Here is a 14,220-nt window from a genome sequence, read left to right on the forward strand (position 1 = left end):
GGAAGAGAGAGGAGAGGAGAGGACAAAGATGCGAGGAGACTTCAGGAGGAGTGAGGAGAAGACCCGCTGTGCTCAGAGGATCACACTGCTCTCACACTGGGCGGATGTTGATGATGTCATGTGGTTCTGCAGTGTAAAAAAACTACAATCTACAGATGATGGACTACAAAGAGCGCAACTAGGTGGAGAACAGGTGATAATGTGACCTCATTAAGACGTTTGCAGTGTGTGACGCAGTACGAGGCAGCTTTTAGCAGCATCAGTCTGAGCACCTGAGAACACCTTAAGTGTTCATATCTCTGAACGTGACTTCAAACCTCTGCAGCCTGTTTCACATGAAGAATGATTAAAAAATGATTTTATTAATGTTTTTAAATCACTTATTTCACTGTGTTTATGTTGCATAATCATATTTTGTTTCGTTGTTTCTGTTATTTGTAAACAATCTTATTCTGTCTTTTACCTTATCTGTATTAATGGTAATGTTACTGTAGTCTCCACTTGTTCTGTCTCTCGATGAGCTCGTCATGTGTGAAACACACAAACCTGCACATGAACACACTCCACCGTCACAGATGATTATTGATTTATTGATCATATTTATGACGAGAAAAAAAAGATGTTTGAGATATAAACGTCATCGTCATAAAACAGAAGAAATCACACTTTATAGAGGCGTGTGGGTTTAATGTGTATTATCCTGCAGTAGAGACGGTGAATATGTTAAATGAGTTATCAAAGGTGAAGTGAAATGTCACATGTAGAACATTCTCTCCCTCCTCTCATATTTATACTAAGTTTCATCCTGTAAAGAACTCAGATCTGCTGCTCACGAGAGTGTTTTAATGCAGCTGCAGCAAAGGATTGTGGGTGTTATTATCTCTGCAGTGTTTCCTAAAGGAGGTAATAAAGGAGGCAGTGAAGCTCTAATCATGTCCGACACTGAAACACTTAGGGCCCCATGTAGACGGCAGCAGGCGCAGTCTAAAGCGCACGGCGCTAAGTGATTTAAGGCGTGTCTGACGCACTTTTGCTCAATCTGGGCGCAAACCGAGGCGCAAGGTGCAAAGAGATTGGTTTAAGTCCCTGGATTATTCATTGGCGTGTTTTAACATAACATGAATCAAACCAATCAGAGTGTCAGCTGTCATTCCTTTTAAGAGCCCGGTGCGCCTGCAGGCAGGTGTGTTGCTATTTACAAGGCGGATTTCAGTCATTCTTCTTAGATAAACCGGCTTTAAATGTACTTATTGTTGGGCACAATTGTCGGTGTCACAGGTAGTTGTGTTTGAGCATGGTTATTAATTTACCTCCTGCGTGTGTGTGAGTGTGTCTCGGTTTCTGCTGTGTGATAGAGAGTGTGCGTCTGAATGAGCGCGCAGTATGGAGAGCTTTGTGTCGGTCTCAGTAGTTTTTGGCCCGTGCGCGGCTAGAGCAGGAATCTTCCTGAGGTGAAGCAGGTGTGTGTGAATGCAGCGGTGAGCTTGTCCATGGCTTCCTGCACTTCTCAGCAGGTCGTTAACAAACCGAAAGCAGTATCATGATTTGAGGAGACGAGGGAAACCAAAGCTTGCAGTCTGTCCCTTAAACAACGTTTTTTCACTGTATCTGCAAACACACTGCTTTTTCCTTATGAGTAGAAGCGCTGCTGTGCGTTCCCGTGTGAGTTACAAGCAGACTTGTGATGTAAACTCGCCAATGTTTGTCCATAATGCGCCCTCAAAATAGCAAACACAGATTGCGCCATAGACTTTAGACTGTAGACCAGGTTTTTGTTGGTCTAAGGCGCAGTCGCTTTCTGCGTCCTCTAGATAGCAACGCGCCACCCGTTTGTCTGACCACACCTCATTTCAAAATCAACACGCCCATGGGCGCTAACGATGGCGCAAGATGACTTGCTATTTACACAATGGTGACGATGGGCGTGAAAATGACGACTGCGCTGGGTGGAAGATAGCAATGACACTTGCGCTGCGCGCTTTGGCGCTTTGCTTATGTTGCTTTGTTTATGTGCAACAATCTCCATTGCTATGGCAACAGCAAACACTGCCTCACAGCCGGTGTAAAATGCTCTCATGACAGGGTCAGCTTATGAGCGGACACCTGTTGTCAGAGAGCAAAGCAAAGACTGAAGAACCTCCCTGTAACTCAGCCACATACATGACGTCACATAGATATAAATACGCAGACGCCGCATTGGCCGCTGCTGTCCACAGGATCAATACGTTTATGCGGTGGCCATATTGAGGAGGGGTAGTTATATTAATACATTATGCTGTTATAATTATATAATGACATGATATTAAACGCTATTAGGCCTATTGTAAAATAATATAATATACCACACATATATAATTATATATACAAAATACATAATAGCTAATATATTAGCTACATTAAATAGTAGATCTTTGCTCAACATCTTGTCTTCTGTGAAACGTTCTTCCTTGTTTCTTAGTTTTGTCTTTACATGTAAAAAGTTGCACCAAATTTTTGTAGTCTGGATTGTGTGTTCACATGGGATCAGTTGGCGGAGCACCCCTCTCCAAGATGGCAGCGGCATAGACACATTTCACAAGCCTGGACGCAGCATCTACATATTTATATTTGTTCACACCAGATGCGCATTTCTCCGCGCCGGTCGACAAGCGCCTCTGCTCCTCAGCTGTCTTTACTCACATTTGGAGCTGTTTTTTCATCATGCTCTCTCTCTTGCCTTCTCTCTCTGTTTGCGTGTGTGTTTTGACACCCCGCCCACACCCCCTATAGCCAGCCCACTTTGTGTCTCTCTCTTTCTTGTGTGTGTGTGTGTGTGTGTGTCTGTGTGTGTGCGTGTGTGTGTGCGTGCATGTATTTTCATCTCTCTTGCGCTCTGTTTAGATACTGACAAATATATAAAAACACACAAATATAATATGGCATTTGTCAATCGCGATGTTTTATTTTGAACATTTTTTTATTTAGAAAAGTCTTTGCTTTGACCGGATTCTCTTGTTGTTTCATGTGTGACTTCCTGCCAGGATTGACGCGATCGCTCGCGAGGCCCGTGCCTCTGCACGTCTGGTGATGAACGACACAATCGGTTAACATCGGCGCCGAAAGGAAACTGGCTGCGCTTCGCGGCGCTTCGCAGCTATTTGCTGCGCTTCCGCATCCGGTGTGTCAAGTTGTGTGTTGTGTGAAGCTGTGAAAATCTGTCATTGTCTTCTTCCTGCCGCCACCACTGCCTTCAGTCCAGCTGTGGCTCCTCTCTCTCTGGCCCCGCTGCGCCTCCTCTATCTCTTGGTACAGCTGTGGCTCCTCTCTCTCTGGGTCCAGCTGTGGCTCCTCTCTCTCTGGCCCCGCTGCGCCTCCTCTATCTCTTGGTACAGCTGTGGCTCCTCTCTCTCTGGGTCCAGCTGTGGCTCCTCTCTCTCTGGCCCCGCTGCGCCTCCTCTATCTCTTGGTACAGCTGTGGCTCCTCTCTCTCTGGGTCCAGCTGTGGCTCCTCTCTCTCTCTGGGCCCAGCTGCGCCTCCTCTATCTCTGGGTCCAGCTGTGGCTCCTCTCTCTCTGGGTCCAGCTGCGGCTCCTCTATCTCTGGGTCCAGCTGTGGCTCCTCTCTCTCTGGGCCCAGCTGTGGCTCCTCTCTCTCTGGGTCCAGCTGCGCCTCCTTTACCTCTGGGTCCAGCTGCACCTCCTCACTCTCTCTCTCTCTGGGTCCAGCTGCGCTTCCTCTCTCTCTGGGTCCAGCTGCGCCTCCTCTATCTCTGGGTCCAGCTGCACCTCCTCACTCTCTCTCTCTCTGGATCCAGCTACACCTCCTCACTCTCTCTCTCTCTGGGTCCAGCTGCGCCTCCTGTCTCTCTCTGGGTCCAGCTGCGCCTCCTGTCCCTCCCGGCCCCGCTGCACCTCCTCTCTCTCTGGGTCCAGCTGCGCCTCCTGTCTCTCTCTGGGCCTAGCTGCACCTCCTCTCCCTCTGGGTCCAGCTGCACCTCCTCTCTCTCTGGGTCCAGCTGCGCCTCCTCTCTTTCTCTGGGCCCAGCTGCACCTCCTCTATCTCTGGGTCCAGCTGCACCTCCTCACTCTCTCTCTCTCTGGGTCCAGCTGCGCCTCCTGTCTCTCTCTGGGTCCAGCTGCGACTCCTGTCCCTCCCGGCCCCGCTGCACCTCCTCTCTCTCTGGGTCCAGCTGCGCCTCCTGTCTCTCTCTGGGTCCAGCTGCACCTCCTGTCCCTCTGGGTCCAGCTGCGCCTGCCCTCTCTCTGGCTGTAACCATAGCAACCTGTTAAGTTCCGGAGGCTTCCTGTTGTTAGATGTCCGTGTTACTAAGAGGAGGAGCACTCCACCCGTCACAATCATCGTTATCTTTTCTCTGCTAAAATAATTGTTTCTAATGTTTTTGTGATTTTTTTCACTCTCTGGGACCGTGTCTGGTATTAACTCACATAGGCTATACATATGTGTGTTTATATATATATATATATATATACATATATATATGTATGCATATATATGTAGCTATGTGATGCGTTTGATTGATTGATGTAACCAATAGGACTCAAGAGGCTGCTGGCCCTTTAAGAGAGGAAAAGGATGCCCCCCCCCCTCCCTCCCCCCCTTCAGCACATTGTTCTGCGGCGAGCAGCAGCCTCCCTCTGCTGCTACCGGCCAGAGACACACACACAGACAGTTAAGCAGAGAGACAGGCAGTCTGTCAGACAGACAGGCAGGCAGTCAGACAGACAGACAGACAGACAGGTCTCCGGGCGGTAACGGGACTGTGTCTTTGTGTTAAACGGAGGACCGGCGGGGCGGCGACTGATTGATCCACCGGCTGAAACATAAACGGAGACAAAGACAGAGAGACAGGCAGGCGGACAGGCGGACAGGCAGGCAGACAGGCGGACGCTATGACCCGAGGATCGCGCCGTTGGACCGACAGGCACGAGCTCAGGTGAGTGACAGACAGAACAAAGAATCCTCGTCTTTCTCTTTCCATCATTTCATCCCGCTGATGCTCCCACTGCTGTTGTCATGGAAACCATACCATAGTCTGAGATCATGAGGAGAGGAGATAAGGAGAGGTGTTGTCATGAACAAATAATAGATCCTAAAGGAAATGAATGAAACGATCTTTTAGTTTCAGTCTGTGATGATTTCATGTTTTAAACTAAATATGATTTATATATATATATGTATGTATCTATGTGTGTGTGTATAAATATATATATATAGAGAGAGAGAGAGAGAGAGAGAGAGAGAGAGAGCTTATCTTCCTGTTTACCTGCTGTGTTTACAAACAAACATGACATCATCAGGGTCGATCAAACAGTTAATAATCCTGACTGACAGCAGCTTCCTGTCGGCTCACTTTCACCCTCATGACGTCATCTCATCTCTGATTGATAGATAATATTACAATCATATAATTATAATAATAATTATTATTATTATTGTTATGGTTATTATTACTAATAATTATAATTATTTATTTTTGGAGTCTTTGTTTCCTGTGAATGAAATTTGACGGACTGTCTCTTTAAATAAGCCGGTCAACAGGAAGAGAGTGAAGGAAGTCAGCTTCCTGACACACACACACCGCCTGTCCTAGTGTGTGTGTGTGTGTGTGTGTGTGTGTGTGTGTGTCCTACTTTCAGCTCTTTGTTTGACGGCTTTATTGAAAAACACAAAGACAACATGAGCACATGAGCACATGAGGATGAGACAGTGAAGAGATATCAATAATAAACTGGACTTTATATGAACTCAAAACAAACAATAAATATTCAATAAAAATAAACAAAGTTAAAAGAAGTACAAGTCAACAACCACAGATAAAAATGTGCAACGTTTCACATGTTCATACAGAAATCATATTTCATGTGTTGAACTTCAGAATTCATGTGTGTAACAAAGGTCCATGTGAAAGTGATGTTACACATGGTCATCAGACACATGATCACAATATAAACAATGTTTCACACACTTCACATTATGGCGTTTGTCCTGGAGAGCATATGAACATCGTAAAAGTGGCAGTAAACAACAGTAAGAACGTTCTGCTTCTCTGTATTACCTCGCTAAGCCCCTCCCACCAGCTGTAAGAGCTACTGTCAAGAAGGAACAGGGCAGGTTGCCATAGCTCCTGAGTGGCACAACCTCTGCGTGCGCACTGCTGACAAGTCACATAGAAGTCGGATGACGCTAGTTTGTACAGAGTCGCTGTGATTGGCTAGCTACATGAAAAGCCTGATTGGTTGTTTGATTCAAACTGGACGAATTTCTAAACAAACTAAATACAAAGGAGCAAGCGCTCACAGTCACAGATCAGTAATCAACATTTACATTGATATTAGGGAAATGCAATGATCAAAATGTGTTTTAAACAAATGCTTTTAAAATAAGCTGCGATAAAAATACATGCGCTGGTGGGCCTTTCTGCACACAGCATCAACATGAGACTCGAAGCTCAGTTTGTTGTTGATAATGGTGCCAAGATATTTCTCATGATCTACCACCTCAACAGCCTGGTCATTGACGACCACAGGAGACAGGAGCGGAGGATTTCTCCTAAAATCTAATGTCATGTCTTTTGTCTTGGACACACTGATGGTGAGAAAAGATTTAAACTCAGACACTACCGGGCCATGATCAGGGTCATCACTGTTCAAGAGACAGTTACTGAATCATCAGCAAACTGATTCAGTATATGACTTGATATTAACATATAATAATGATATACAGGACGTTATATACATTTCAGCCTGAAACATTCAACTTCAATGACTCCAAAGTTTCTCTATGTTCTTTAATAAGAGTCACAAAGGGTTAAACTACAGAGCCAGTCGGGGCTGAAGAAGACCTGTCTGTCTCTCTCTGTCTGTCAGACTGACTTTCTGTCTCTCTGTCTGTCCAGGTAGCCCAGCGCTAAGGTGAGGCTGCTTGTGATTGGTGGTTGCCATGGCACCCAGGCCGTCATCAGGTGAGCTCTGGGGGCTTCACCTGATGCCCCCCCGTATCCTGGTGGATTGCTGCCTACCCAATGGTAAGTATATTTGGCTATTAATTCTATGATTTATTTTTATCTGTCAAAAAGATCGTCATCCACGATCGACTGACTTAATGGACACTCCCCCCTCGCTGTCTCCCATTCCTGGAGCAGCGTCTGACTCGGTTCCCTGAGATCAGTGGATGCAGTTCTGTTGGTTGTTCCTAAATCTCGTCTGGTAACAAAAGGTGACAGGGCGTTTGCAGTCAGAGCCCTCAGACTGTGGAGCTCTCTGCCCATCACAATAAGACCTCCACTTTAGCTTCCTTTAAATCCTCTGGCTTTCATGAAGTTTTAATTTATCTCCTGTCTTTAACTGCCTTCTGATCTGAGAACTTTTGGGTCATCCTCAAAGTGTTCCTTTACCCCGATTATGACATCCTCAGTCCGGGTCAGCAGCTTCCTTTGGCCAGCAGAAAGTACTACTCCATAGCCTCTTTGAACTCCTCCCACACCTTTTTTGCCATACGAACCAACAAAGCCACAGTCCACTTCTGGTACCTGTCTGCAGCTTCAGTAAATCCCCTGGGCAAACCAAGCCCCGAAAAGCCTCCTTCTCCAGCCTGACACAATTCCTAACTTGATGCGATACAAGCTAGTGAGCAACAAAATCAGATAGTTTAGTTCTTTTCTAAGAGAGAGTGTTCTTACCCGCATTTTGCATCAGCATAAACACTGATCAATGTGTCACATGTTTTAAAAATGGCTCGCCCTGGCTCCATGTCTACTCTGTTTCATGCACCTGAAATTCATTAGCAAAGGGTGAAATGCTTCAGCTCATTGTATGTTAGGAATCTCTGGGTCCTCCGAACATATCTCAGGGACAGTTTCTGTTCCGTCCTCTGACGGTGTCTCAGTGTGTCTCAGGGATGGTGTCTGTTCTGTCCGCTGACGGTGTCTCCGTGTGTCTCAGGGATGGTGTCTGTTCTGTCCTCTGACGGTGTCTCCGTGTGTCTCACGGATGGTGTCAGTTCTGTCCTCTGACGGTGTCTCCGTGTGTCTCACGGATGGTGTCTGTTCTGTCCGCTGACGGTGTCTCCGTGTGTCTCAGGGATGGTGTCAGTTCTGTCCTCTGACGGTGTCTCCGTGTGTCTCACGGATGGTGTCAGTTCTGTCCTCTGACGGTGTCTCCGTGTGTCTCACGGATGGTGTCAGTTCTGTCCTCTGACGGTGTCTCCGTGTGTCTCACGGATGGTGTCAGTTCTGTCCTCTGACGGTGTCTCCGTGTGTCTCACGGATGGTGTCAGTTCTGTCCTCTGACGGTGTCTCTGTGTCTCAGGGATGGTGTCTGTTCTGTCCTCTGACGGTGTCTTTGTGTCTCAGGGATGGTGTCTGTTCTGTCCTCTGACGGTGTCTCCGTGTGTCTCAGGGATGGTGTCTGTTCTGTCCTCTGACGGTGTCTCCGTGTGTCTCAGGGATGGTGTCAGTTCTGTCCTCTGACGGTGTCTCCGTGTGTCTCAGGGATGGTGTCTGTTCTGTCCTCTGACGGTGTCTCCGTGTGTCTCAGGGATGGTGTCTGTTCTGTCCTCTGACGGTGTCTCCTTGTGTCTCAGGGATGGTGTCTGTTCTGTCCTCTGACGGTGTCTCCGTGTTTCTCAGGGATGATGGTCAGTCTCGAGTGTCTCAGAGAAACTCCTCTCATCAACATCAAGCAGCAGCTTTTCACTGAAGCCAGGAAGTACCCACTGTATCACCTGCTGCAGGTACATCTCTGTATGACCTTTGAGCACAACTCTTGAAATTACTGGTTGCGACAGACATAACTTCTGCTCTCTGATTGGTCAGGAGGAGTCGTGCTACATCTTTGTTGGTGTGACCCAGGAGGCAGAGAGGGAGGAGTTTTATGATGAGACAAGGCGGCTGTGTGACCTTCGACTGTTTCACCCGATCCTGAAGGTCATTGAGCCGCTAGGCAACCGCGAGGAGAAGATCCTGAACCGAGAGATAGGTAACACCTATCATAACCTGTCAACTGTCTTTAATTGTCATCACCTGAAATCACCTGAAATCACCTGTCATAACCTTACATCATCAGTAAACACCTGTCATCACCTGACATTAACTGTCATAACCTGTCACCTGTCATCCCATGACATCATCATCATCATAAGCTGTCACCACCTTTCATCACCTGATATCAGCTGTCACCTGTCATCACCTGACATCAGCTGTCACCTGTCATCACCTGACATCATCTGACTTCATCAGTGTGCACAGCACATTGGACAGTCAACTAACATCTGACCACTGATGTCACTCAGCAAACTCATCAATTCAGCTGATGACGAAGTGGACCACTGTTTGGCCACTGGTCAAACTGGGGTAAAGAAGGTCAAACTGGTCCCAAAGCAGGGTCAAACTGGGGTAAAGAAGGTCAAAGCGGTCCCAAAGCAGGGTCAAACTGGGCTAAAGTAGGTCAAACTGGTCCCAAAGCAGGGTCAAACTGGGGTAAAGAAGGTCAAACTGGTCCCAAAGCAGGGTCAAACTGGGGTAAAGAAGGTCAAAGCGGTCCCAAAGCAGGGTCAAACTGGGCTAAAGTAGGTCAAACTGGTCCCAAAGCAGGGTCAAACTGGGGTAAAGAAGGTCAAAGTGGTCCCAAAGCAGGGTCAAACTGGGGTAAAGAAGGTCAAAGTGGTCCCAAAGCAGGGTCAAACTGGGCTAAAGTAGGTCAAACTGGTCCCAAAGCAGGGTCAAACTGGGGTAAAGAAGGTCAAAGTGGTCCCAAAGCAGGGTCAAACTGGGGTAAAGAAGGTCAAAGTGGTCCCAAAGCAGGGTCAAACTGGGCTAAAGTAGGTCAAACTGGTCCCAAAGCAGGGTCAAACTGGGGTAAAGAAGGTCAAACTGGTCCCAAAGCAGGGTCAAACTGGGGTAAAGAAGGTCAAACTGGTCCCAAAGCAGGGTCAAACTGGGGTAAAGAAGGTCAAAGTGGTCCCAAAGCAGGGTACGTAACGTAACATTCCTAACCCCCCACTCATTGCAGGTTTTGCCATTGGGATGCCGGTCTGCGAGTTCGAGATGTTGAAGGACCCAGAGGTTCAGGACTTCCGACGTGCCATACTGAGCGTGTGCAGAGAGGCAATGGAGGAGCGAGAGGGGGGAGGGGCTCACAGCCAGGCACTCTACGTTTACCCCCCCAACGTAGAATCAAGCCCCCAGCTCCCCCAGCACATCTGCAGCAAGTTGGACAAAGGTAGTCACCCCGAGGGACCAGCAGGGAGCCAGGCTGTCTGTGAACCCAATCCTTCTGTCTTTAACTATCTCTCTATACCTGTCTGTCTCTTTGTACCTGTCTGTGTCTTTGTATCTGTCTCTTTGTACCTGTCTGTCTGCAGGGAGGCTGATCGTGACCATCTGGGTGATCGTGTCTCCATCAAACTCTAAACAGAAGTACACCCTAAAGGTAAGCTGCTGTTTGTTTCTTGTTTGCGACAGTAGCCTATCTTGATGTGTAATCCTATCTGTGTAATGAAGGAGGTGTGATGAAGGACATGTGGAGGTGATGAAGGACGTGTGATGAAGGACATGTCATGAAGGAGGTGTGATGAAGGACATGTGGAGGTGATGAAGGACGTGTGATGAAGGACATGTCATGAAGGAGGTGTGATGAAGGACGTGTGATGAAGGACATGTCATGAAGGAGGTGTGATGAAGGACATGTGGAGGTGATGAAGGACGTGTGATGAAGGACATGTCATGAAGGAGGTGTGATGAAGGACGTGTGATGAAGGACATGTCATGAAGGAGGTGTGATGAAGGACGTGTGATGAAGGACATGTCATGAAGGAGGTGTGATGAAGGACATGTGGAGGTGATGAAGGACGTGTGATGAAGGACATGTCATGAAGGAGGTGTGATGAAGGACGTGTGATGAAGGACATGTCATGAAGGAGGTGTGATGAAGGACATGTGGAGGTGATGAAGGACGTGTGATGAAGGACATGTCATGAAGGAGGTGTGATGAAGGACGTGTGATGAAGGACATGTCATGAAGGAGGTGTGATGAAGGACGTGTGATGAAGGACATGTCATGAAGGAGGTGTGATGAAGGACATGTCATGAAGGAGGTGTGATGAAGGACGTGTGATGAAGGACATGTCATGAAGGAGGTGTGATGAAGGACATGTGGAGGTGATGAAGGACGTGTGATGAAGGACATGTCATGAAGGAGGTGTGATGAAGGACGTGTGATGAAGGACATGTCATGAAGGAGGTGTGATGAAGGACGTGTGATGAAGGACATGTCATGAAGGACGTGTGATGAAGGACATGTCATGAAGGAGGTGTGATGAAGGACATGTGGAGGTGATGAAGGACGTGTGATGAAGGACATGTCATGAAGGAGGTGTGATGAAGGACATGTGGAGGTGATGAAGGAGGTGTGATGTCGGACATGTGAAGGTGATGAAGGAGGTGTGATGTAGCACATGTGGAGGTGATGAAGGTGGTGTGATGAAGGACATGTGGAGGTGATGAAGGACGTGTGATGAAGGACATGTGGAGGTGATGAAGGAGGTGTGATAAAGGACATGTGGAGGTGATGAAGGAGGTGTGATGAAGGACGTCATGAATGAGGTGTGATGAAGGACATGTGGAGGTGATGAAGGAGGTGTGATGAAGGACATTTGGAGGTGATGAAGGAGGTGTGATGGCAGACATGTGGAGGTGATGAAGGACATGTGGAGGTGATGAAGGAGGTGTGATGTAGGACATGTGGAGGCGATGAAGGAGGTGTGATGTAGGACATGTGGAGGCGATGAAGGAGGTGTGATGAAGGACCTGTGGAGAAGATGAAGGAGGTGTGATGTAGGACATGTGGAGGCGATGAAGGAGGTGTGATGAAGGACATGTGGAGGTGATGAAGGAGGTGTGATGAAGGAGGTGTGATGGCAGACATGTGGAGGTGTGATGAAGGACATGTGGAGGTGATGAAGGAGGTGTGATGGCAGACATGTGGAGGTGATGAAGGACATGTGGAGGTGATGAAGGAGGTGTGATGTAGGACATGTGGAGGCGATGAAGGAGGTGTGATGAAGGACATGTGGAGGTGATGAAGGAGGTGTGATGTAGGACATGTGGAGGCGATGAAGGAGGTGTGATGTAGGACATGTGGAGGCGATGAAGGAGGTGTGATGAAGGACCTGTGGAGAAGATGAAGGAGGTGTGATGTAGGACATGTGGAGGCGATGAAGGAGGTGTGATGAAGGACATGTGGAGGTGATGAAGGAGGTGTGATGTAGGACATGTGGAGGCGATGAAGGAGGTGTGATGAAGGACATGTGGAGGTGATGAAGGGGGTGTGATGTAGGTTATGTGGAGGTGATGAAGGGGGTGTGATGTAGGACATGTCATGAAGGAGGTGTGATGAAGGACATATGGAGGTGATGAAGGAGGTGTGATGAAGGACATGTGGAGGTGATGAAGGAGGTGTGATGAAGGACATATGGAGGTGATGAAGGAGGTGTGATGAAGGACATGTGGAGGTGATGAAGGACATGTCATGAAGGTGGTGTGATGAAGGACATGTGGAGGTGATGAAGGAGGTGTGATGAAGGACATGTGGAGGTGATGAAGGACATGTCATGAAGGTGGTGTGATGAAGGACATGTGGAGGTGATGAAGGGTTAGGGTCATGTTCTTATTTGCTCCTCATGTTCTTTCCATGATCCCATTTTCTCTTCATGTTCTCTTCATATTCTCATGTTCTGTTATTTGTACAGGTGAGTCATGACAGTTTACCTGAGCAGCTGATAGCAGAGTCTATCAGGAAGAAAAGCAGATCGATGCACCTGTCACCTCAACAGCTCCGCCTCTGTGTGCAGGAATATCAGGGCCAGTACATCCTAAAGGTACACCTGTCTGTCTGTCTGTCTGTCTGTCTGTCTGTTTGTTTGTCAGACTCATCCGTCAATCTGTGTACCTGCACGTTACTCACCTGTCTATCTCTGTACCTGTCTGTCTCCTCAGGTGTGTGGCTGTGATGAGTACCTGTTGGAGAAGTACCCTCTTAGTCAGTACAAGGTAACTCAAACTGTTTGTCTCTACCTGTCTCACTTTCTCTGCCCGTCCCTCCTCACCGTCTCTTCCTGTCTCACTTTCTCTGCCTGTCTCTCCTCACTGTCTCTTCCCGTCTCACTTTCTCTGCCTGTCTCTCTTCACCGTCTCTTCCTGTCTCACTTTCTCTGCCTGTCTCTCCTCACCATCTCTTCCTGTCTCACTTTCTCTACCTGTCTCTCCTCACCGTCTCTTCCCGTCTCACTTTCTCTACCTGTCTCTCCTCACCGTCTCTTCCCGTCTCACTTTCTCTGCCTGTCTCTCCTCACCGTCTCTTCCTGTCTCACTTTCTCTGCCTGTCTCTCCTCACCGTCTCTTCCCGTCTCACTTTTTCTACCTGTCTCTCCTCACCATCTCTTCCTGTCTCACTTTCTCTGCCTGTCTCTCCTCACTGTCTCTTCCCGTCTCACTTTCTCTACCTGTCTCTCCTCACCATCTCTTCCTGTCTCACTTTCTCTGCCTGTCTCTCCTCACTGTCTCTTCCTGTCTCACTTTCTCTACCTGTCTCTCCTCACCATCTCTTCCTGTCTCACTTTCTCTGCTTGTCTCTCCTCACTGTCTCTTCCTGTCTCACTTTCTCTACCTGTCACTACCTGTTTCTCCTCACCTGTCTCTGCCTGTCTTACTGTCTCTACCTGTATCCTCCCGCCCACTGTCTGTCTGTCGGCAGTATATCCGCTCTTGCATCATCGTGGGTCGTCTTCCTCACCTGATGCTGGTTTCCAAAGACAGTCTGTACTCTCAGCTTCCTGCCTCTGGCTTCGTCACACCCTCATACAGGTACAAAAGCCAATCAGCAGCTCTGGCACACATATCAATCAGCCAATCAGGAGCTTGTTTATGATGTTTGTAGTTTGTGTTTCAGCCGCAGGACTCCTCAGCCGTCTCCGTGTCCTGGAGGAGGAGATGGGTCTCCTGCTCGCTCTCTGTGGGCCTTCAATACTCTGCTGAGAGTCCGTCTGCTGTGTGCCACGTACGTCAATGTCAACATACGAGACATCGACAAGGTGAGACTGTCTTTCTGCCTGTCTGTGAATCTGTCTGGCAATGTTTGTTTGTGTCTGTCTGTCTTCTGTGTGTCTTCACGTTATTTGTAACATTATTCAAAAAAGTCTCATGTAGACCTGTGTGTGTGTGTGTGT

General features: G+C 47.9%; 1 protein-coding gene across 1 annotated transcript in view; it reads left to right on the forward strand.

The window, feature by feature from the left end:
- Positions 1-6,939: 6,939 nt before the first annotated feature.
- LOC138600565 (phosphatidylinositol 4,5-bisphosphate 3-kinase catalytic subunit alpha isoform) overlaps positions 6,940-14,220 on the forward strand; it is a 38,485-nt gene continuing 31,204 nt past the window's right edge. The window contains exons 1-9 of the mRNA XM_069672020.1: positions 6,940-7,024; positions 8,627-8,730; positions 8,813-8,975; positions 10,008-10,217; positions 10,360-10,427; positions 12,745-12,873; positions 12,992-13,045; positions 13,749-13,858; positions 13,944-14,085. Coding sequence (XP_069528121.1) covers positions 6,940-7,024; positions 8,627-8,730; positions 8,813-8,975; positions 10,008-10,217; positions 10,360-10,427; positions 12,745-12,873; positions 12,992-13,045; positions 13,749-13,858; positions 13,944-14,085 — 1,065 coding nt within the window. The remainder of the gene's footprint in view (positions 7,025-8,626; positions 8,731-8,812; positions 8,976-10,007; positions 10,218-10,359; positions 10,428-12,744; positions 12,874-12,991; positions 13,046-13,748; positions 13,859-13,943; positions 14,086-14,220) is intronic.

Source organism: Semicossyphus pulcher, unplaced genomic scaffold (genome assembly GCF_022749685.1).
Source record: "Semicossyphus pulcher isolate SPU_LCO1_2020_fin unplaced genomic scaffold, fSemPul1.0.p SCAF_21, whole genome shotgun sequence".
Taxonomy (NCBI): domain Eukaryota; kingdom Metazoa; phylum Chordata; class Actinopteri; order Labriformes; family Labridae; genus Semicossyphus; species Semicossyphus pulcher.